Source organism: Stenella coeruleoalba (assembly GCF_951394435.1).
Source record: "Stenella coeruleoalba genome assembly, chromosome: 12".
NCBI lineage: Eukaryota > Metazoa > Chordata > Mammalia > Artiodactyla > Delphinidae > Stenella > Stenella coeruleoalba.
The window spans coordinates 22340867-22365176 of record NC_137158.1 but is presented as its reverse complement, the minus strand read 5'-3'; the positions used below and the strand labels follow the sequence as shown (position 1 = coordinate 22365176).

Below are 24310 nucleotides of genomic sequence, written 5' to 3'. Positions count from 1 at the left end.
TATAGTTTTCTACTTTCCTTCATATTTCTTGTTGTTTACTGCTAGGTATTTTATTGCAACAGCTAGAACTTTCATGGTATTAAATAATAATTGTGAAAGTACATATTTTTTTTTAACAAAAAGTTAAAAATTAACAATTTTTTCCTGATTTCACTGAGATGCTGCTAGTATCCTCCCAACAAGTTTTAATGTTAACTGATAGTTTGGAACAGAAATTCTCTTCCATGTTAAGGAACTTTCCTTCTAATTGTCATTGACTCACAAATCTTAATAAATTATAACTGAAATTCAGTACAAAGAGTTCTAAGCAAAAACTTGCCTTGAATTATGAGAAACACTATTAGGTAGTGGTTAGACCTTAGGCTCTGGGATCAGACAGCTTGGTTTCAAATCCCAGCTCTGCCACTTGCTAGCACTATCACTGAGAAAGTTCTTTCTACATCTAAATATCCTGATATACTTTAATGGAGATAATAATAATACTTTCTTCATAGTTTAACACATATAAAGTGCTTAAAATATTCTGGCACATTAAAAACACTCAATAAATGTTAGTGCTTTTATTAGTTATAATGACATTGCTCATGATATCAGATGTCATTTCATGCTATGTATCCTTCATGGATAACAGGGGAACAAGTCTTGAATTTTTCTCTGAAAATGAACTATTTCTAGTTAAGTTTAGCAATCTCCAACATTAAAGAAATATGTTGATAAGTCAATCACTTAAAAACAAAATAATTTATAATGGAGCTCTTCTTCGTTCACTATTTCCAAGTCCATCACTGTCACTTTTTATTTGGGGAGGTGAGGAGGGCAAGGAATATAGAAAGCTTCAGGTTTTTTTGAGACTAAATCTGAGTGTAAAGTTCAACACCACTGTTTATTCTCCTGTTAATGAGAAACGGCATCCTTATTTTAAATCATAGTTTCTACCCTCTATTGCCCTCAATATGGACCATTATTTTATTATTTGCTCCCTGAGCACAGGTACTTTACCTAGCTGGTCCCAAATTGAAGGATTAACACCTTAAAGGTCTACATCATGAGATGATTTAGAAAAATCCAATTCTATATATTGGAGCTGTTTATCTCCTTAGTCAAACAATAGTATAGTCCAGTTTTTCTTTTTTAATTCAAAATTAAAAAATGAGTGTGAATGAATATGCTTAATTGCACATCATAATTTTTCCATCCGAATTAATCTTCACAGTGCTGAACAGTGAGTGTAAATACTCAACATGCCTGAGAGGAGCTTTTAAAAAATACCAACACCTGGGTCCCATTCCCAAAGATACTGATTCAGTTGGTCGGGGCTGCGGTTTGGGCATTGGTGTTTTTAAGAAACTCTCCAAGTTGAAATCGGAATAAGGTCGATGGATTATCCCACTGTCAGTATGCTAGTTGTGATACTGTACTATAGTCATGCAATACATTATCACTGGGGATAATTGGGTGACGGTTCAAGGGTACTCTCTACACTCTACACTCTTTCTTACAACTGCATGTGAATCTACAATTATACCAAAAAAAAAAAAATCAGTTTTTGTTTAAAAGTTCCCCAAGTGATTCTAATCTGCAGGCCCCATTGAGAAACAGTACAATAAACATTTTCTGACTGATAATAACATCTTGATTTGTTTGAAGTAGTCAAGTCTTCTTAACTTGATCACTAAACAGACATCTGGAGATAAGTAAAGAACGTGAAGACAATATTTTTTTTTAATAATTTAATTTTACTGCAGTATAACTTACAAATAATAAAATATGCCCATTTTAAAAGTTTGATATGTCCTAACAAAGGTATACAATCACATAACCATCCTCTGTCTACAGAACATTCCCATCACTCCAAAAGTCCCTCTTGGGACTTCCTTGGTGGTCCACTGGTAAAAAATCTGCCTTCCAATGCAGGGGACACGGGTTCAATCCCTGGTCGGGGAACTAAGATTCTCACGTGCCACGGAGCAACTAAGCCCGCACGCCACAACTACTGAACCTGCATGCCTCAACGAGAGAGCCCGCATGCCACAAACTACAGAGCTCATGCACTCTGGAGCCCGCGCGCCACAACTAGAGAGAGAAAACCCACACGACACGACTAGAGAGAAGCCCGTGTGCCACAACGAAGAACTCGCACCACAACAAAAGATCCCACATGCCTCAACTAAGACCAAACGCAGCCAAAAAAACAAAAGGTCCCTCTGCCCTTCTGCAGTCAATACTCCCTACCTCATCCCAAGAAATCACTGAGATTTTTAAGACAATCTTTTTTAAAGAATGGTGACATACCTTTTGAAGGAAACTTCGAATTGCCTTTTGATGGTACATTTGGATTCCCTTTTAGATTAGAGCCCTGGGGAGTGCCCCTTATCGCTTTGTCCTATGCCTTGGAACATTACTGCTATATCAACATGGTGAGTAAAGCAAGCTTAGACAGGAGAATTACTAATTCAATAAGAGTTAGGTTAGTTCAAGACTTGGGGGAGGAAAACTAACAAATCTGATATTAAGACATCTTACCTATTGGCACAGAGATCTTTCTCTTCTTGAAGTCTGGCTTAAACACAAAGCAACCCTATAAAAAAGAAAGAGAGAAAAAAAGCATAAAGTCAAAGCAGCCAAGAAGCAGACAAATCTGATTAACCTAGTATTTTATGGATAAGCAGATTTTTTTTCTTTTTAAGGCGTTTATTTATTTATTTTTTGGGGGGAACGCAGGCCTCTCACTGTTGTGGCCTCCCCCGTTGCGGAGCACAGCCTCCGGATGCGCAGCCTCAGTGGCCATGGCTCACGGGCCTAGCCGCTCCGCGGCATGTGGGATCTTCCCAGATCGGGGCACGAACCCATGTTCCTGGGTTCCCTACATCGCCAGGCAGACTCTCAACCACTGCGCCACCAGGGAAGCCCCAAGGCGTTTCTTTAAAGTGCTAAGAAATCATCTTTCTTCAATCTGAATTACAGAAGGAAAATTCTTAAACAACAAGGGGACTAACCACTTCTTTCTCCTCCTTCCCATGGGAAGCTCATCTTTGATTTTGCTCTTTGGGACCTAATCTAAGAGACAAAGAAAATAAAAGCTGATGAAATTTAAACCCAGAAAGGTTCCATTTTTCATTTTTATAAAACCTAGTGAAGGAAGAACATTAGTACTATACATTAAATGAAAATCAAGATGATTAAAAATACTGATGCCCTCTCACCTCAAAAGAAGTATTTATTATTGAATTAAATTCCAAGTATCTAGGACCTTGACAGGACACAGACAGTTTTGGCTATTGATTCACCTTACACACCTTTCTTCATCAGATAAATTCTTATTCATTTGTCCATTAAAGTTCAACTCAAACTCACCTGCTTTGGGAAACCTTCTCCAATTCTCTAGTCAGAATTATTCTTTCCCCTAATATCTCACAGTACTTGAATATCTTTATTTCGCTTTAAGTCACCCTTACTATGTATGATAGTTATTTATGGAGTTGTCTCCCCAAGTAGTTTTTTTATATATATATATATTTTATCATCTTTTTTGTGTGTATGTGGTACATGTTGCCCGACCAGGGATCGAACCTGTGCCCCCTGCAGTGGAAGCGTGGAGTCTTAACCACTGAACCACCAGGGAAGTGCCTCCCCAAGTAGCTTGTGAGCACCTTCAGAGTACAGACTGCATTTAATTCATAATTGTTTCCCCAATGTTTAGGATAGTGTTAACACACACGTTAGGCAATCAGTATACATAATGGACGAATGCTTGCCAAATAATTTTTCTGGTAATTTCCTAGCTACATTTAGTCTCATGTTATTATCTGACTAGTGATACACAGGCCGTAAGCTGCTGGTCCCACATTTGTTCTACCAATTCTAAAGCCGTACATCATGGACAGCTTCTTAGAAAATGGAAATGGAAAAAGAATCTGCCTATGGAAAATGAAAGAATGAAAGAAATATAGCTAGAAAAAGTCATCTCAGGATAGACCTAAAGACTGCTGTACAAATATAAACTGGCCATTGGATTACAGGGTCCAAAATAAGAATTGTGCCTTACATTCTTATATCTGCAACTAACGGAACTATTTAAAACACAGAAATTTTTTTAGAAAAATCATTTGGTGCTATGACAAGCTTGTCACTGCCTCCTTTCTATAGCCACCTGTAATTCAGGAGCAGGAAAAGGAGCTATGAAGGAGTGAGACATGAAGAGTGCTGGGAATGGATCCCGATGTATGGCAACAGGAGTAATATCGTTATCCACTTTTCACTACTGATCAAGTGATGGTGTTGGAGATGGAAGAAATTAGGAGGAGAACCAATAGGCAAAAAATATGACAAGGAAAGTTTAGATAGGGGAAAAAAAAGAAAGCTGACAGTTCCATGAACCAATGAAATAATCCTTAAAGATTCTTATTTATGTAAGGTCTCCATCATCATCTCAATACAAGCATTTCTCTTGTCATAAATGTTTTCCTGAAAAAAACAGAAACAAAAAAAACAAACCTCTCACAATTCTGCAAGATACACAAAAATAAGAAAGGCTTATGCAAAAAAAGGATTAGGGGACAGACCACTGAAAACCTATGGAACTTTATAACCAGGACAAAACAAAAACAGTACCATCCCTCATGAAAAATACTAGCAGTTATGCGGAGCGGCTGGGCCCGTGAGCCACGGCCACTGAGCCTGTGCTCCGCAACAGGAAAGGCCACAGTAGTGAGAGGCCCGCGTACCGCAAAAAAAAAAAAAAAAAAAAAAAAAAATTACTAGCAGTTAAGCTCTTCTGGCATTTGCACCTAACATCACAGTCGGTCAGTCTTCAGTATGCTTAAATCCTATGGCTCGTAGTTCCTCCAGGATATGTAGTGTTGGAAGGCACTGAGTCTCATCATTTTATTTTAATGTAATTTTAATCAAAATTAAATCTATGGTAGAGCCTTCTTCATTAATTTACTGTTTCAACACAGGGACAAATGTCTTTGCAACTTATCTGCATTCTCAGCTTTATCAGATAGCTAAACTTTCAGGGGTTTCCGGCCGTACTCCTAATATTACTAAAGGTCTTACTTTACTTGGTCTGTAACAGCACTGTCTAATAAAATTTTCGGTAATGATGGAAATATCTGTGTTTATTTTGTTTACCACTTGTATCTCGGTACCTAACAAAGCCTTTGGCTCACAATAAATATACGTGAAAAGGAAAAAGGAGGGGAGACTGGGACACATCCTCGGGGCATCCGACCTCCACAAACCAGAACTTAAAATTCCTCCGAGGCAGAAAGAACACTAAGGCAGATCGCCGTTTTCGCTCCCCAAGCAAAGCTGGCCTCCACTGGACGTGGAGCAAAGACGCCTCAGCTAGGACCGCCATCCCCTCCCCTCGAGCCGGTTCAACGAGGCCTACGTAACCTCCGCTTCATCCCTTCTTCATAAGGGAATGAGCCATCTGTGGAGTCCCAGTGGGCGCCCGCCCCACATACCTTGGACACCGAAGAGGTGGCCATGATCCTCGACACCTGCGAAATTCCAGACGCACCCGGGATTTCCCGCGCTCCCTCGCGGCAGCGGGGCAGAGGTTAGTGGTGGGCCACGCGGCTCCTTGATTGGCTGGCAGCACCTTCCGGGGCGGGCTTCCGGCGCTCGGAGGCGGGGCGTGAAGAGGAGGGAGGGGCGAAGCTCAACACCATCCAGCTGGGACCAGCTTCGTGGCGACAGAAATGGCGTGCGGCTTCCGCAGGTCTATCGCCTGTCAGGTACGGGCCCGGAAACTGGCATAAAGGGGGTCCCCGCGCCCCGAACTCCGCTACGGGCCAGTCCCTAGTCATCGGGAGGGCGGGTTCCGCGGATAACCTGTTTTTGTTTCTGCTGCCTCCTTCCCCCTTTTTGGAGCTGCTTGAGCCGCCGAGGCAAACCCAGTCGAGAGTCGAGCTTGCGGCCCAGATCAGTTTCTCAGAGTGAAAAGTAAACCTTGAGAGGCACATGTTGCTTCCCTCACGGCTTACCGCCTGACAGCTCAGTGTGCTTTACCTGGGTGGCAAGTCAGTGGGCCATGATTAGACCCTTTAGAAATTAGTGCTCCATACGCTTAGTGAAGTTGATGATGGATCTGAATTTTCATTTGAAAGGATCTAGTTTAAAAACTGGTCATTTCTCTTCCAGTCATTTTCACTGCCTGTCCTAGCATTATTTTTGGTAACTCCAAAGATAACATGAGACCCTGTTTTTCTTGATTCTGAGGCATATTGTTACCGGAAAACTGGGTTTGCCTCTTGGTGAGCATGGGGGCAAAAGACACAACCAAACCAAAGGTCTGGAGAAGGAAGGATTTACTTGCAGCAAGTAAGGAGAAGGGGAGGGGGACGGGCGAGGGGGGATATTTCCCGAAGCAGTATCTTCCCAGATGGCAAAATTGAGGAAGTATTAAGCTCAAGGTATGTGCATATTCATGAAGGGGCTTGAGCAGAGGTGAATTCAATATAGAATTGGGGCAAAGGTTGAGAGTACAGGCTTTAGTAGAAGTCACCAGGGTCAGAAAAGATCAACTTCTCATTCCCTAGGTTCTGACCAGTCTGGTTTCTTAGCTAGTAGTTACCATCCTTCACCTGGGTTGGGGCCTTAGTTCCAGTAGAACTCTAAGATACAGTATATTGTTATGTGTATCCCCTGAGGGGAAACTAGGATTCCGCTTTTTCGCTGCTCTGTTGTTTTACTGTTTTTCCTTTGTTTCTGTATGCCCTCAATTTTCTGATGAGTAACTGTTCGAATCTGCCCTTTGGAACTCGGGGAAGGTCTAGGGGGCTAAGCCTTTTTCCTACCAATGAGAAACAAGGAAACAGAAAGTCTTTTGTACCTGGGAGGGCCCCGCGGGGTCCTGCTCGGTTTCAATCCCCCGTTTTCTTTGATACTCCTCAGTCTTGAGGGGAACAGGTGTTAGACAAGAAAGGGAATAACGTTTTGGATAGAGAGGTTAATCATAAACTTGGCAGAGGGACTCGGTTTTAGGGGGACTCGGTTTCAGTATTTGAACAACTCTGTAATGAGGATGGGAATAAAACACTGGAACATTAGATTTCATCAGAAATAATTTTTAAAACGCGTCGGCCAACTATGCAGTTTTTCAACAAAACTTTCTGTTGTAGTTTTGACAAACGCATTTCCTTTTAATGGACACATTAGTGGACATACTTTGTCTGGCATATAATATGTATTTCATTTAGTTCATTTTTACAGTATTTCTGGAAATCCCTCTGTCTTGACTTTATGCTTGGAGATGTACTGTTGCCGAAATATCGGCTTCCCTGTGCACCGACACCGAACAGAAATACGGAGACAGAGATTTTGGAGGAAGAGAGAGATGGCTTTATTTTTCTGCCAGGCAGAAGGGAAAACGCAGCAGGCTAGCGCCTCAAGAACTTTGTCCGCCTCTCCTTCGGGAATCGGAGAAGATTTTATATGTGGGGCTCGCAGCAGTCCGGGGTATAAGATAAGGATCAAAGTAGTCAAGATCCTGCATTCTTCTTCTTCCTGCATTATTTCAAAATAGTCACAGCTGGCGTCAGGCAGCCCCATAATTGGGTCCATTTGTCTCTGGGTTATAGGCCTGTGACCTCTTTTCTGAAATGCAAATGCTACAAGGGTGATCTGCTACAAGGGAGTCCAGGATGTAATTCACATAGTGTTGTTAAAGAGTAATAGGTTAGCTTTGTGAAGTACAAATCTAGTTAACAGACACAAGAGATTAGTAACAGTTAAAAAAAAAAAAACAAAAAACTAGGAGTGATTAACTCTTTCAGGCCAGGTTATGTTTCTTCTCTAGCCTGTTCACTGTTCCCTTTATTTTCCTTGTTCTCAGGAGAGGGAAAACTTCATTTCTGTTTTTACTGCAGCAGTACTGCCCTGTCCAGTGCCAGCTTCCCAAGTATCAACAATGGACCATTTGATAAGAAAAAGCTGGGTTCATGGCTTACTGGGCTAACGCAACAGAGCTTTGGTAGTGTCTCTCGCTGGGAAGGCATTTGAAGTATGGTTTAAGGCTGGTCTTTCAGTGGCAGAGGGTGAGAGGACAGGAAAGTGGAGGAGATGGCTTGATGAGGATTGGATACTGATCTTAACAGTTTTAAGATTGATGGGGGACTTCCCTGGCAGTCCAGTGGTTAGGGCTCACCACTTCCACTGCAGGGGGCACGGGTCCGATCCCTGGTCAGGGAACTGAGAATCCCACATGCCGCACGGTGCCAAAAAAAAAAAAAAAAAGATTGATGGAAAGAGCAAGGACTCTTAGGACATGAACTGTTGATGCTTTCTTTATATTGCAGAATTAATAGATTTTTCAGGAAGTTCCTATTGTGAACAATCTAGCTATTTGTCTGGGCAGGAGTCTCCCAGAAGAGTAAAATTATGCTAATTAAGACAAAGGAATAATAAAGTCATGTTAATGTGGACAGTAAACTATGTCCAGCGTAAGTAGTTTTAGACCTCACTATCCAAGCTTTGTGTGTGTGAGGTGGCTTCCATTCGAAGCCCTTAGGTCAAGATGGTGCCATGACCAGAAGCAATTGTGTTTAGTTTTGCAAAGGCTATATTCTTCCTTGTAAAGAAAGCACGTCGGAGAAACAGGAATTCATATGTATTGAGTATATTTGTGCTAATTACTTCACGTTCACATTTAAGCCCTGGGACAAGCCTAAAACAGAAATGTTAACCTTATGATACAGTTGAGCAAATTGAGATCTAGAGAGATTAAATAAGCTACCCACATCTCCTGGTCAATAAATTGAAGAGTTGGTTTATGAACAGAGATCTGTCTAACTTCAAAATCAGCTTCTTCTTATACACTATACTGTTTAGTTTGTGAAGGCAAGGAGCACGGTCTGATCATTAAACAGAATGTAATAGAGTTGTCTGACAACATAAACCAAGTAAATGTATATTTCCCCAAACAAAAGGTCATCAAGAGATGATCTGGGACTTCTCTGGTGGTACAGTGGTTAAGAATCCGCCTGCCAATGCGGGGGACACGGGTTCGAGCCCTGGTCCAGGAAGATCCCACATGCCACAAAGCAACTAGACCTGTGCACCACAACTGCTGAGCTTGCACTCTAGAGCCCGTGAGCCACAACTGCTGAGCCCGCACGCCACAACTACTGAAGCCCACGCACCTAGAGCCCATGCTCCACAACAAGAGAAGCCACTGCAATGAGAAGCCTGTGCACAGCAACAAAGAGTAGCCTCTGCTCACCGCAACTAGAGAAAGCCTGTGCACAGCAACGAAGACCCAATTCAGCCCCCAAAATTAATTAATTAAAAAAAGAGATGATCTGAAACAAGGATAAAAATAAATAAAATTAAAATATGTGCAATACATACCTCTGTGAATGAGGGTCCTTACCCAGTTTAGGAGTGAAGGAATGTATTACACGAAAGGGTACATTCATTCAGCAAATTTTGATTAATGAATCTATAGTTTTTTTTTGATCTCCTTCACCTGTTTCTCTCCTCCCTCCAGCACTTCCCCACCAGCAACCAATTGTTCTCTGTAGCTATAACTCTGTTCCTGTTTGGTTATGGTTGTTCATTTGTATTTCCCTTTCTCTGTGTGACTTATATTACATAGCATAATATCCTCTAGATCCATCCATGTCGTTGCGAATGGTAAGACTCCTTTTCTTTTTTTTTTTTATAGCTGAATAATAGTCCATGGTATACCTACACCACATCTTCTTTATCCATACATCTATTGATGGGCACTGACATTGCTTCCATACCTTGACTATAGTAAGTAATGCTATAATGAACACAGGGGTGCGTATATCTTTTTGAATTAGTGTTTTTATTTTCTTTGGATATATACCTAGAAGTGGAATTCATAGATTGTATAGTAGTTCTATTTTTAACTTTTTGAGAAATCTCCAAACTATTTTACATAGTGGCTTCACCAATTTACATTCCCAACATTAGTGCACAAGGGTTCCCTTTTATCCATATCCTCACCAACACTTTTTATTTGTTGTCTTTTGATAATAGCCATTCTGACAGGTGTGAATTGATACCTCATTGTTTTGATCTGCATGTGCCTGATGATTAGTGATGTTGAGCATCTTTTCATGTGCCAGTTGGCCATCTGTATATCTTGGGAAAATGTTCAGGTCCTCTACCCACTTTTTAATTGGGTTGTTGGTTTTTTTGGGGGGTTTTGGGGTAGGTTGAGTTTTTTCTGATGTTGAGTTTTATTAGTTTTTTGTATATTTTGGATGTTAACCCCTTGTCAGATGTATATTTACAAGTATCTTCTCCCATTCAGTAGGTGGGCTTTTTCATTTTGTTGGTAGTTTCCTTTGCTGTGCAAAAGTTTTTTAGTTTGACATAGGCTCATTTATTTATTTTTCTCCTTTCAAATTACTGCTTCTGCCAGGTCTCAGAGTGTTTGAGATTTTGTGTGTGCCCTTTAAAAGCGGAGTCTGTTTGTTATAGCCCTCTGACTCTCCTGAAAGTAAGCCCCACTACCCTTCAAAGCCAAATGTTCTGAGACTTGTCTTCCTTGTGTAGGAGCTCCAGGCTGGGGAGCCTGATATGGGGCTCAGACCCCTGGCTCCTTTGGGAGAACCTCTGCTGTTATAATTTTCCTCCCTTTTGTGGGTTGCCCATCTCGGGGTATGGGTCTTGACTATACTGTTCTCCACCCCTCCTACCCATCTAGTTGTGGTTCCTTCTTTATGTCTTTAATTGTAAGAAGACATTTTCTGCTAGTCTTTGGGTCTTTGTCATCAATAGTTACTCTGTAAATAGTTGTAATTTTGGTGTGCCCCTGGGAGGAGGTGAGTTCAGGGTCTTCCTACTCAGTCATCTTAGCCACTCCTACACTGGCTCACGGGCTCATTTTTCCATCTTCAAAACCAGCAAAGCTGGGATTTTTTTATGTTGCCATTTCTCTGGTTCTTTTTATGTTGATATTTCTCTGGTTCTTTGAGTCTAAAGTTTTCTAAGCACTGTCAGTCCCCAGGTTGAAAGTGAATGGAATATGCCTTCTGCCCTGGCATGGCTCCAGGGTAACTTGAGAAACAGCTGTATAAACAGGTAATTTCCGTGCAGTCTGTAACCAGTGTGTTAGAAGCGTTTGTGAAGTGCTAAGGGAATATGGAGAAGACAGCTTCTTAGTGTCAGAGAAGGCTGTGTTGGGGCTCAGTGCTGAGGAGAGGATGTGTAGAGTTGTAGAGTGAGTAGAGTGAGAGCTTGGTGGGGATAGGGTATTTCAAGAGGAGCATGTGCATAGACGCTGACATGGTAGAGCATGGCATGTGCATGGAACCACAATATTTGGGTGTGACTGACTGTTTAGAGTATACCTCTGATGCTCACTTCAGCAAGTTCTACTGATTCTGTCTTCAGAGTAACACCTTGAATTCATTCACTCTTTTCCATCGCTGCTGTCCCTTCATTCCCACACCCCAAGCCAAGCTACCATTATCACCTACATCAGCTGCTTACACCAGCATTCTGATGGGTCTTTCTGTTTCCTTTCTTGCCCTCTCTCCAATCCATTCTCCTTATAGCAACAAAAGTGACTTCTAGAATGTAAATCAAATCATATCACTTATCTGTTTAAAACTACACAAACTCACTGCCAGAACCTTAACGTCTTTCTTTCCAACCTCAATTCATGCCACTCTATCCCTTCTTTCTGTAGGATGGTAGCCACACTAATTTTCTGGTTTTCCAACATAGCAAGTTCTTAACATTGCCGTTACATTCCCATTGCCTAGATTATTCCCTGTGCCTAAAGGAAATGATTTTATACCATGACTTCCTATGCCAGATGGAAGTTTCACAAAACAATACTTTATAATGTGTGTGCATTCTTTTCTATTCTGTGCTGCTTCATTTTTCCAAAAAATGCTGGTTGGGACTCACTGAATTTTTTCCCAACTGACAACGTATAGTTTGGAAACTATGTCCTCCAGTTATCCTCTATCTCAGTCCCTTGTTTGCTTCTGTCATAACACTTATAAGAGTTAACGATTATTTGGTCTGTGTTACTTGTTTTGGTGTATATTTCCTCTATAAGCTTCACAAAGACAGAGAGCATATTTTATTCACTGTTATTTCCCCAGATCAGCGAAGTGCCTGAAACATAGCTGTTGGGATATAATATAAAGCTTGCAGCTTCACCAAATGAGTTCATAATTTTAAAGCTGTGAGATGACATGGTAGAAAGAATTCAAATTCCAGCCCCTTCACGAATGTGACTGACTTACTCTTGGCAGCTTTTAATTAACCCATCAGCTATCAGATGATGGTATTGATTTCTTGTTTACAGGATTATTGCGAAGATTAATGATGATGATGATAATGAAGAAGATAATAGTAACTGTTTGTGGAATACCTTACTGGTACCATGCAGCGTTTTGCTGAACTTTACAGGGCTATTGATCAGGTTTAATGAGGTAATATTAACAGAAAGTGCTTAGTGTCGAGAACTGTGAGGGGTTTGTGATTTTACCCTACGAGTTAGTCAGCCATAGTTCATGGATGGTGGCAGAAAATATGAGAGCCCTGGGCGAAATAAAAGGCTTTTATTATTTTATTATTCCCAGCAAAAGTAGTAGCCAGAGTATCAACATTTTCTTGTGTGGGTTCCCCAAGCTCCTCTTCTTCCCACAGGGCACGGTGAAGAGGGTCAGATGATACCTGCACAGGCAGTTGTGTGTTATATAGGAGAGGACCCTGAGACCTTTATAATGGCAGCAGGCATGTTCCCCTTTGTTCTGATGTGGGACACTATTTCTGTCTCACAAAGCTGTTTGTTACACAAACCTCCTTGGAAAGATAGTCCAGAACAAAGAGCAGTTTGGGCTTTGTTTACAAGACACGCAGAAACTTAAGAGTCCCATAGAGATTTCTCTCCCAACCCTTAGCACAGTGCTATGCAGATAAGATGTGCAGTACTTGATATTATCATCTCACTTAATCATCTCAATCATCTTGTGCTCTTGGTAGCATTATCTCCATTTTATAGAGGAGGACCCTGAGACTCAAGAAGATGAAAAGAATAATCTAAAGTCACAGAGCTACAAAATTGTGGAGTTCAGTGATTAACCAACCCAACTGTCTGACTCAAAATCGAAATTCTTTGGATTCTGTAGAATGACTTTTGTAAAATATTCAGCACTATTTCTGGCTCAGAAACATAATGACAGAGTGTAGATTTGTTTCTCTTTCTCACTTCCTTTTCATTTAGGTTTTGATGTTAAGTTTAGAATAAATTCAGCTGGTTGATTTTGATTCCTTTTAATTTTGAAGTATTTTCAAACTTAGAGAAAAGTCATGAGAGTAGTACAAAGGAACTCCATATACCCTTATCCAGATTCACCAATTAACATTTTACCACATTTGCTTCATCTTTCTATACCTGTATAATCTGTTTTCCTGTATCATTTGAGGGTGGGTTTCATAAATCATGCTCCGTAACCTCCTAATGCCTAATTGTTTACTTCCTAAGAACAAGGCTTACCTTATATAACCACAGTACAGCTACTAGATTCATATCACACTGATACACTTTTTTTTGTCTTTTTTTAACATCATTATTGGACTATAATTGCTTTATAGTGTTTTGTTAGTTGCTGCTGTATAACAAAGTGAATCAGCTATATGCATACATATATCCGTATATCCCCATATCCCCTCCGTCTTGCGTCTCCCTCCCACCCTCCTTATCCCACCCCTCTAGGTGGTCGCAGAGCACCAGCTGATCTCTCTGTGCTATGCAGTTGCTTCCCACTAGCTATCTGTTTTTACATTTGGTAGTGTATATATGTCAGTACTACTCTCTCACTTCTTCCTAGCTTACCCTTCCCCCTCCCTCTGTCCTCAAGTCCATTCTCTACGTCTGTGTCTTTATTCCTGTCCTCCCCCTAGGTTCATTAGAACCTTTTTTTTTTTAGATTCTATATATATGTGTTAGCATACGGTATTTGTTTTTTTCTTTTTGACTTAACTCTGTATGACAGACTCTAGGTCCATCCACCTCACTATAAATAACTCAATTTCGTTTCTTTTTATGGCTGAGTAATATTCCATTGTATATATGTGCCACATCTTCTTTATCCATTCATCCGATGATGGACACTTAGGTTGCTTCCATGTCCTGGCTATGGTAAATAAAGCTGCAGTGAACATTGTGGTACATGACTCTTTTTGAATTATGGTTGTCTCAGTGTATATGCCCAGTAGTGGGATTGCTGGGTTGTATGGTAGTTCTATTTTTAGTTTTTTAAGGAAGCTCCATACTGTTCTCCATAGTGGCTGTATCAATTTACATTCCCACCAACAGTGCAAGAGGGTTCCCTTTTCTCCACACCCTCTCCAGCATTTATTGTTTGTAGATTTTTTGAGGATGGCCATTCTGACCGGTGTGAGGTGATACCTCATTGTAGTTTTGATTTGCACTTCTCTAATGATTAGTGATGTTGAGCATCTTTTCATGTGTTTGTTGGCAATCTGTATACCTTCTTTGGAGAAATGTCTGTTTAGGTCTTCTGCCCATTTTTGTATTGGGTTGTTTGTTTTTTTGATATTGAGCTGCATGAGCTGCTTGTAAGTTTTGGAGATTAATCCTTTGTCAGTTGCTTCATTTGCAAATATTTTCTCCCATTTTGAGGGTTGTCTTTCTGTCTTGTTTATGGTTTCCTTTGCTGTGCAAAAGTTTTTAAGTTTCATTAGGTCCCATTTGTTTATTTTTGTTTTTATTTCCATTTCTGTAGGAGGTGGGTCAAAAAGGATCTTGCTGTGATTTATGTCATAGAGTGTTCTTCCTATGTTTTCCTCTAAGAATTTTATAGTGTCTGGCCTTACATTTAGGTCTTTAATCCATTTGGAGTTTATTTTTGTGTATGGCGTTAGGGAATGTTCTAATTTCATTCTTTTACATGTACCTGTCCAGTTTTCCCAGCACCACTTATTGAAGACACTGTCTTTTCTCCATTGTATACTCTTGCCTCCTTTATCAAAGATAAGGTGACCATATGTGCGTGGGTTTATCTCTGGGCTTTCTATCCTGTTCCATTGATCTCTATTTCTGTTTTTGTGCCAGTACCATACTGTCTTGATTACTGTAGCTTTGTAGTATAGTCTGAAGTCCAGGAGTCTGATTCCTCCAGCTCTGTTTTTCTTTCTCAAGATTGTTTTGGCCATTCGGGGTCTTTTGTGTTTCCATACAAACTGTGCACTTTTTTGTTCTAGTTCTGTGAAAAATGCCATTGGTGGTTTGATAGGGATTGCCCTGAAACTGTAGATTGCTTTGGGTAGTCACACTGATTCACTTTTATCTAATTTACAATCCATTCTAGTTTTGTTGATGTTTTTCAACAGCCTTTTTTTCCAGTATAAGCTCACAAACTGCATTTCGTTGTTATGTAATTGTTAGATTTTTAAGGGCCTTAAGCTCCCCTCCTTATTAATTTATATCTACGTAACTTGATAGAGGAGATACACTGCTAACTGAATAGAGGAGAGGCCTCCTTGACTGCTGAGGTGTTTTGTTGTCAGATCTCAGGTGTAACCTCAAGGAGCAGTTAAACTTGTCCAGTTGTTGTCATCCAGTCCTAAGCTGAAATATCTTCCCAACATAAGTATTTCAGTTTAGAACTGGTTACGTTGGGCAGATTACTCATCCACATTCAGATGAGCTACAGTAACTGACTGAATTATCTAGTTGTGTGCTTTGCTTCTAACCTATTCTCAAAGGCCCACTAGCATTCAGTTCTGCTTCAGACCACAAGTTCTGTAAGAGCCATGCTAAATTTCTTTCATTATAAATAATTGCGAATGACTTGCCCATCAAATCATTTGGGAAGTTCTTTTCTGAACCCCGAAGTTTCCGTTGATACCTTGTTTGCTGACTCCTTGAGTCTTTGAGCTAATTCAGACCTGAAGAATATCTCTTCAGATGTGGGAGTACTCGTGCATTGGCTCTTGGTGGCAAACATCCACAGCTGACCTGGTTATATTAGAGAGTCAGAACTGAGGAATAACCAGTGGTAATTGACAGTTTAAGTAATTTAAGATCTGGAAGAGTGATTGATAATCTTTCAAGAATTTTAAAACTCATTGCCTTGTAGACTGTTATAAAATAACAGAACTAATTTTCATAAGATATCAGTTCTGCCACCTACATGTTTGGTTACTAAAGCATAAGGATCTCTTTTTCATCTGCAAAATTAGGGTTTTTATGTGGTTATTGGAGATTTTGATATTGAACCTGGCAAGCTTAGCTCCTAAATGAATTTAGAGCCTATCTAGAGCCAGACTGATAGGATATTTTTTGGCTTTGTGTTCAGTACCTGAGTAGTAAGCATAGGACTTATGTGTGCCTGTGTGCCAGGGGAAGAAATGGTTGAGAACTGCCCACAAGCTGATTAATTAATGGCTCGCTCATGCTGGGTACCCTAGAAGCCAAAGATTCTATTACATTAGAATCTTTGACTTCAGGTTGCCAAATCCAAGGCTTAGAATTGTACCTGGTACTTTGTGAGCACTCAATACATATTAGTCATTATTATACATGAGAATCTCTGGTCTTAGGTTCCCAAACCAGATCTGGCAAATGTATATTTTCACTTTTGATACTCCCTTTAAGAAGTGCTTCTGGGGCTTCCCTGGTGGCGCAGTGGTTGAGAGTCCGCCTGCCGATGCAGGGGACACGGGTTCGTGCCCCGGTCTGGGAAGATCCCACATGCCGCGGAGCCACTAGGCCCGTGAGCCATGGCCGCTGAGCCTGCGCGTCTGGAGCCTGTGCTCCGCAACGGGAGAGGCCGAGAGGTCTGCGTACCGCAAAAAAAAAAAGAAGTGCTTCTGCTTTCAACCTCAGATTTCCTCTTCGTTCAGTTGGAAGTTATTTAGTTTATTTTTCAACCTCAGATTTCCTCTTCATTCAGTTGGAAGTTATTTAGTTTATTTCTCAAGGACTGTGATTAATGTTTTGGGGTTTTTTTTTTAATATAAATTTTATTTATTTTTGACTGCGTTGCTGCATGCGGGCTTTCTCTAGTTGCAGCGAGCGGGGGCTACTCTTCCTTGCGGTGCGTGGGCTTCTCATTGCGGTGGCTTCTCTTGTTGTGGAGCCACGGGCTCTAGGCACGTGGGCTTCGTTAGTTGTAGCATGCAGGTTCGGTAGTTGTGGCTTGTGGGCTCTAGAGCGCAGGCTCAGTAGTTGTGGTGCATGGGCTTAGTTGCTCCGCGGCATATGGGATCGCCCCGGACCAGGGATTGAACTGTGTCCCCAGCATTGGCAGGCAGATTCTTAACCACTGTACCACCAGGGAAGTCCCCTGTTTTGTGGATTTTATTCCTCTGTTTTTAGCTCTAAAGTTTTGGACCTTAGTCTTCTTTTCTTATTTTATTTTCAACTGAGTAAACTTTTAGCATATTCTGTAAAAATTTTTTCTTTCACTAATCTGAGGCCTCAAGTAGATAGTTATCAATAGGCTCTTGTTTCACCTGTGGTAGCCCTAGATGAAGCCCAACGCCAGGAGAAACACCTTTAGCTAAAGGGGAAAAAAAGAAATCTGTAGCTAAGGAAACTCATAGGTCACATTTTCATCAGAGAAAACACTAAGTTCAATCTCAGAGACAAATCCTATTATTTCCAGAATAGTTCTGAACCTGTGAGACGGTAGGTGAATTAAAAACCACGCTCTCTGACATTTGACAGTGGTTCCTTTTTCTTTGTTTCTTTGTGTGTGTGTGTGCGCCCACCCCATTTAAAAGATACTCCTCAAATTAATTAAGATCCCTCACTAGTTTGGGCACTGATCGTTAAAGTGGAAGGCAGCTAGTGTCTCCCTCTGCAGTGCTTTTCAAGCTTTGTCTACTTGAGACTGGAATCACCTGAGAAGCATTGAAAAAATACCTAAGCCCAGGCCCCTTGAGCTGGGGTGGGGTGGGGGCCTTGAAGTTCTCAACCTTATCAGGGGATTTCGGTGTTCATCCGGGCTTGATAACCACTAGCCAGGGATGACCAGGAAGCAGAAAGGTGTAGTTCAGTGGTCCCCATGCTCTACCTCACATTAGAATCAACCCCCAGAACTTTTTAACATCTGTTGCCCAGGTCATACCCTGTATTAATTAGACAGAATACTTACATGTGGAAGCCAGACCTCAGTGTTTTCTAAAGATCCCTGGGTCATTCCCATGTGCAAAATGTGAGAACCACTGGTATAGTGACTAAGAACAAAAGACACGTGGGTTTAAATCCAGTTTCTCTGATAGGTGTGTAAGTTCACTGTACTTCATCTGTAAAATGTGGAAAATTATTTAGCTACCTTATAGGCTTGTCATTAAGGTTCAATGAATTAATATAAATAGGGTACTTAGAATTGTGTTTGTATTGTATGCATGCAGTATTCATTAGTCATTATATTATCTGTTAGAGTTCTGAGGATGGGGTATTTTGAAGCCCCTCTCCACACCACCACCACCCCAGCGGCTTTCTGGTGTTGGGGACCTAATTATTATCCATTACCCTAGGTGAAAGCTTTAGCACCTGTATGATCAGGCCATTCAAGATGGCTGTTCCCTTGCTGTCTGTATATTCCCTGCTGACCAGTCCCTGCTTCACTCATATAACTACCCAATCCTCTTAATTATAGGGCTTAATCAGTAACCGCCTACTTGCTTGCCCCCTGCCTCAGCTGCTAGTTTTTCTGGTAACTGTTGAGCCAACCTGACGTCAATTCCCCCTATAAATGGTAGCCTCGTTCTCTCCCAAGTAGCGAAGATGGCTGCCATGTCCTGTCTGCCGTCAGCCACGCACAGCGGGGTGTTGCTACAGGACCTTTTGCTTCAGACGTGTAAGATCCTCTATCCGATAAATCAGTAGTGTCTCTGTAGCTGTCTCTGGGCTCTTTCTTCGGTCTCCAGACTGGGCATCCAACAAGGCTTGCAGGCCTGCAGGGTGCAGCCCAATAGCCCCACATGAAGTTAAATAAACAGAAAGCTATATATCTGAACGATACTGCTTAATTTTCAGTAGGAATTCCTTAACAGTAGATACTTTTATAAAGTTGTGCTTTGGTAAAGAAAAAACTCTTTCTCATTTTTGCAAAAAAACCCCTGCTTATTGTAAAGAATTATAGTACATAGAATTTAAAAAATAAAGTTATCCCTAACATTGATTGACCTCTATTTTAGATACATTTCTTTGCAGATATACAGGCAGAAAAAAGAAGGAAGATGGGAAGACAGAATAGATATGCTTTTCATAAAAATTGGACTGTATTGTAACAAGCTTTTATTTTTTTAGGTTTTACAATGGAAAATGTCCAACTGCTAAAAGTATAATACTATTATGATTCCCCACGTACTCATAACCTAAATGCAGTTTTAAGTAAAAAGTATTAAACACAGTTTAGCTTGAATATAACGAAAGAAAAAGAATCCAAAGTGCAATTCAAAGAATTATTGATCAATTTCCTAAACGAGTCCTCTACAGTTAAGAGATTATGAAGAACATCACAATTTGGAGCTTATTTTTTAAAATCTTGATGTTTCAGAGACTCCTAGATACAGAGAACAGACTGGTTTTTACCAGAGGGGAGTGGGGGGGGGGGGTTGGACAAAATAGGTAAAGGGAATTAAGAGGTACAAACTTACAGCTGTAAAATATGTTGTTATGGGATGTAACATACACATAAGGAATATAGTCAATAACACTGTAACTTTGTATGATGACAGACTCTGTATGGTGACAGATGGTAACTGCACTTATTTTGGTGATCATTTCATGCATCACTGTGTTGTACACCTGAAACTAATATAATATTGTATGTTAATTATAAATTTTAAAAAATCTTAATGTTTCAGATTTAGGCAGTATCAACCCTTGCCATGAGAGAACATTAGCACTCTTATAGTTGGTATAACTTTCCTCTACCTTTCTTAATTTGTTTCAGTAACTTTCTCAAAGTTTGTAACACTTAGTCTGTTTATTAATGGTATTTGTATGACTTGTCTCTTATTCACTTTATATTGAATTGGATACATTGCTTACCACCAATCCTTTTCCTGATACCTGGCTTAATTGTCTGGATTTCTTTATGAGTAAATTTTTCAAGAAGGTTTTTTTTTTAACTTTTGTTTTTTTAAGAAATTATGATTTCTCAGATAAAATAATCCTAGACATATCAAAAGGAGGGTTAATAACTAGAAAATTAGCATGTTTAGAAATAATATGAAAATAATAAATTTAGAAATAATATTAAAAATCTTCCTTTTAGAAATAAAACAATAACACCAGATTGTTTACTTCTGATTTTTGATTTTCCAAAGTCTGATACTACAGATGCAAATGTCATATAACAATCTAATGTTATTTTAATTTTTTTCCAATTTTCATATGTTGGCAACTAATTCAAATTAAGGAAAGAGCTGAGCAAGTGAAATAAGCAAATCAGTTTGCAGCTTCTCTAGTAGATGAATTTTGCCCTATACAATATCATTGCTAAATTGTTTACTTTAACCAGATCATGATCTTTGTGATTAGGTAACATGGCTACAAAGTAAAGTACATTTATTTCATCTCTGGAGTTTTCTTGTTGGGTGCTTTATTTTTGAAATTTAGCGACTTGACCAGGATGTGTCTCAGTGTTGAATTTTCTGTATTATGTTTTCCTGACATAGTCATTTATTTTGATCTATAGATTCCATTTGTTTCCCTTTTTTTGGGGGGGGGGATATTTAATCATGGAGAAGAATACTGTTAGTATCCATGTACCCTTCACCCTGCTTGAGCAATAAACTATTACAAACACTATTAAAATCTCCTGGGTACCCATCCCTGGATGCAAACTCTTTCCTCACATATGAGGTTTTGTTTATCATGCCTGTGCATGTGACTTACTACCTAGGAATGTATCCCTAAATAGTATTCTTTTTCAAGTTACTAAATTTTATATAAGTGGGAATCAAACTGTAATTATCCTTCTGCAACTTGGGGGTTTTTTTGTTTGTTTCCTTCAAATTTTAAAAAAGATTTATCCATAATGGTGCACAGAGGTCCAGTTCTTTCATTTTACTGCTGAATGGTGTGCCATTGCAGTCATATACAACAATTCAGATTTCGTTCTTAATTTCAGGGACGATTTCCCTTTTATTGGCTATTATGCCCAATCTCCTATCACCTTGGTCACACCTGGTTCTGGCTGCCACTTAAGTGAACAGTTTCACATGTGCTTCCATTCACTTACTGTTAACAGCACTTAACACTGTCAAAAAGCCTGCTACCAACCCATACTTGGCTCAAGCGTGGTGGAGTGAACACCCTCAAGGACACCCCTGAGTCACTGGGGGATAGAAGCACCTGTTCCCTATTTTTGGATAGACACATTGATATACATTGTGTATCCCTCTTGAAAAGTATGATAGAAATTAAGGCCCTATTGCCTATAGCAGTGAACTTGATAGCACAATCTTGTATTTACTTTTTCTCCTCTCTCACTCTCCCCAGTATATCACTTCTGCCGTCAGCAGTCACTTCCCAGATAAACTACCTGCACACAGTCCTTTTCCCAGGCCCTGCTTTTGGGGGATCCAAGATATATATCTATGAATACTTTTATTTTTCTTGGGTTTTATTCATTCATCTTGATGGCTTCTGGGAAATAAGACTAAGGTAGGAGCCCTGCTAAAATAAGGGTGCTCCATTCTGCTTGAGAATCTTTTGTATCTTTTCTTGACTATCACTTTGTGAAAAGTGTGGCTTTGTGCTTTGTCTCTCTGTCCTTAATGCTGCTGGAGAACCGGTGTACCTGTCTTCCTGTCTGCTTGCTTCTTTGCTGCTGCTCTTTTTGTATTTTAGGGGCACCAGTTATCCTAAGGTTGGATTATCTTGTACCCAATTTTATTTGATCTATTTATGGGGTTTTTTTGTGTGTGTGTTTTTTTTTTGTTGTTGCTGTTTTTTTTGCCGTACACGGACCTCTCACTGTTGTGGCCTCTCCCATTGCGGAGTACAGGCTCCGGACGCGCAGGCTCAGCGGCCATGGCTCACGGGCCCAGCCGCTTCGCGGCATGTGGGATCTTCCCGGACCCGGGCACAAACCCGTGTCCCCTGCATCGGCAGGCGGACTCTCAACCACTGCGCCACCAGGGAAGCCCCTATGTTTTTCAAAATCTGTATTATCTGATTATCTTGGCCCTTATGTGTTATACTTTTATTTTCAATTCTGAGTACACTCTTCCTTTATGTTTCCTAATTAATAGTTCTATAATAAATGTTTGATCATCAGTTTATTTAATCTTTAGACTCCTTTTTTATCTCACTCTGTTGTTTTTCCATCTTTCAGTTCTTGCTTATTCACAAATCTGGAAGCCCTTATGAAGAATGTATCATTATATTTTTCTTCTAGAGTTCTTTGATGTCCTGTATGCCACATCCCTTTCATTCTGTCTTTTTCTTTCAGTCCCTGCCCCTCCCTCTCCGTATCTCTGTCTCTTTCAGTTTGTTTGTCTGTTTTTGATGCCTGTTCTTTTTCACTTACCAGTGCTTGACAGCTCTGCCCAGACTTTATATTTGCTTCCGCATTGTGTGGGGGACTTCTTCATTCTCCATTTCAGAATTGTTCTTGGCTCACCTCACTTTTGTGATTACAAAAATATAAACTCTGCAGCTTTCCACTTCTCTTTTGTCTCTCCAGGAGGTCATGGTGACCTGTACACGTTACTCCTGAATTCTGACTTGGCATATTTTTGCTGGCTAGTTCTGATATTTTTCCATCTTCCTATAAAAGTTCCTCCTCTGATTCTTCCTGCCCATGCAGCACAGTATCAGGATTTACTCCCTGTAATTGGGGAATGTGTTGTGTTTCCATTGGGGAGGCCCTGAGATTCTGCCCTAGAAGCTTCACTTGTGCTGGAAATCACTTCTCTTTTCCTCATTCTTTCCCGCAGTTCTGTAGCATCTCTCAGTCATAGATGAAAAAAATAATGGAATTCATTCAGTGTTTTCTCTCCAGATTTGGGTATTAATGAGAATAGTTAATTCAGCTTAGGAGCCTTGCCAAACAGGGCTGCCCCATTTCTTCTCAGAGTCTGGTGAATCTTTGCTTGGTTACCACTTTTGAAGTTTATAACTTTGGGCTATGCCTATCATGTATATTTTTTGCTGGAGAACCAACCAGCCTGTGACCTACCTTCCTTTCTTTCTCCTCTCCGTTCTTCCTTCCTTTTCATTTTAATTTGATAATGGGTAGGAAATGAGAGATTATGTAAAGAAGACTTCTTTCTACTACTTAATCCCAAAGTCATTTTGGGTTTTGTTTTTAATTGTGGGAAAATACACATAACATAAAACTTAACATCTTTTTTTATGGTTTGTTGTCTTATTGAAGTATAGTTGATTTATGATCTGTTAATTTCTGCTATACAGCAAAGTGATTCATTTATACATATATATACTTTTTCTATATTTTCCATTATGGTTTGTCACAGGATACTGAATATAGTTCCCTGTGCTGTACAGTAGGACTTTGTTTATCCATTCCATATATAATAGCTTACATCTGCTAACCCCAGCCTCCCACTCCATCCCTCCCCAAACCTCTCCCCCTTGGCAACCACAACTCTGTTCTCTATGTGTGTGAGTCTGTTTCTGTTTTGTAGATAGGTTCATTTTTGTCATGTTTTTAGATTCTACGTATAAGTGATATCATATGGTATTTGTCTTTCTCTTTCTGACTTACTCACTTAGTATGATAATCTCTAGTTGCATCCATGTTGCTGCAAATTGCATTATTTCGTTCTTTTTAATGCCTGAATGGTATCCCCTTGAATATATGTAACATCTTTGTCTGTTGATCTGTCGATGGACATTTAGGTTGCTTCCATGTCTTGGCTACTGTGATTAGTGCTGCAGTGAACATTGGGATGCATGTATCTTTTCAAATTAGGGTTTTCATCTTTTCCGGATCTATGCCCAGGAGGGGGATTGCTGGATCATATGTTAGTTCTATTTTTAGTTTTCTGAGGAACCTCCACACTGTTCTTTTTTTTTTCGGTACGCGGGCCTCTCACTGTTGTGGCCTCTCCCATTGCGGAGCACAGGCTCCGGACGCGCAGGCTCAGCGGCCATGGCTCACGGGCCCAGCCGCTCCACGGCATGTGGGATCTTCCCGGACCGGGGCACGAACCCGTGTCCCCTGCATCGGCAGGCGGACTCCCAACCACTGCGCCACCAGGGAAGCCCCACACTGTTCTTCATAGTGGCTGTACCAACTTACATTCCCACCAACAGTGTAGGAAGCTTCCCTTTTCTTCACATCCTCTCCAG

General features: G+C 40.4%; 2 protein-coding genes across 10 annotated transcripts in view; one reads left to right on the top strand and one right to left on the bottom strand.

The window, feature by feature from the left end:
• ORC3 (origin recognition complex subunit 3) overlaps nucleotides 1–5558 on the bottom strand; it is a 66473-nt gene extending 60915 nt beyond the window's left edge. For 3 of the 8 annotated variants that reach the window (XM_079938809.1, XM_079938810.1, XM_079938808.1), the window contains exons 1-2: nucleotides 5472–5526; nucleotides 2524–2578 (exon numbers count right to left, since the gene is read on the bottom strand). In XM_079938809.1, coding sequence (XP_079794935.1) covers nucleotides 2524–2578; nucleotides 5472–5495 — 79 coding nt within the window. In that variant the 5' untranslated portion in view covers nucleotides 5496–5526. The other 5 variants (XM_079938811.1, XM_079938812.1, XM_079938814.1 and 2 more) reach the window with 5 other exon arrangements.
• A 114-nt stretch (nucleotides 5559–5672) lies between these two features.
• RARS2 (arginyl-tRNA synthetase 2, mitochondrial) overlaps nucleotides 5673–24310 on the top strand; it is a 96037-nt gene continuing 77399 nt past the window's right edge. For both annotated transcript variants that reach the window (XM_079938817.1, XM_079938816.1), the window contains exon 1: nucleotides 5673–5744. In XM_079938817.1, coding sequence (XP_079794943.1) covers nucleotides 5709–5744 — 36 coding nt within the window. In that variant the 5' untranslated portion in view covers nucleotides 5673–5708. The remainder of the gene's footprint in view (nucleotides 5745–24310) is intronic.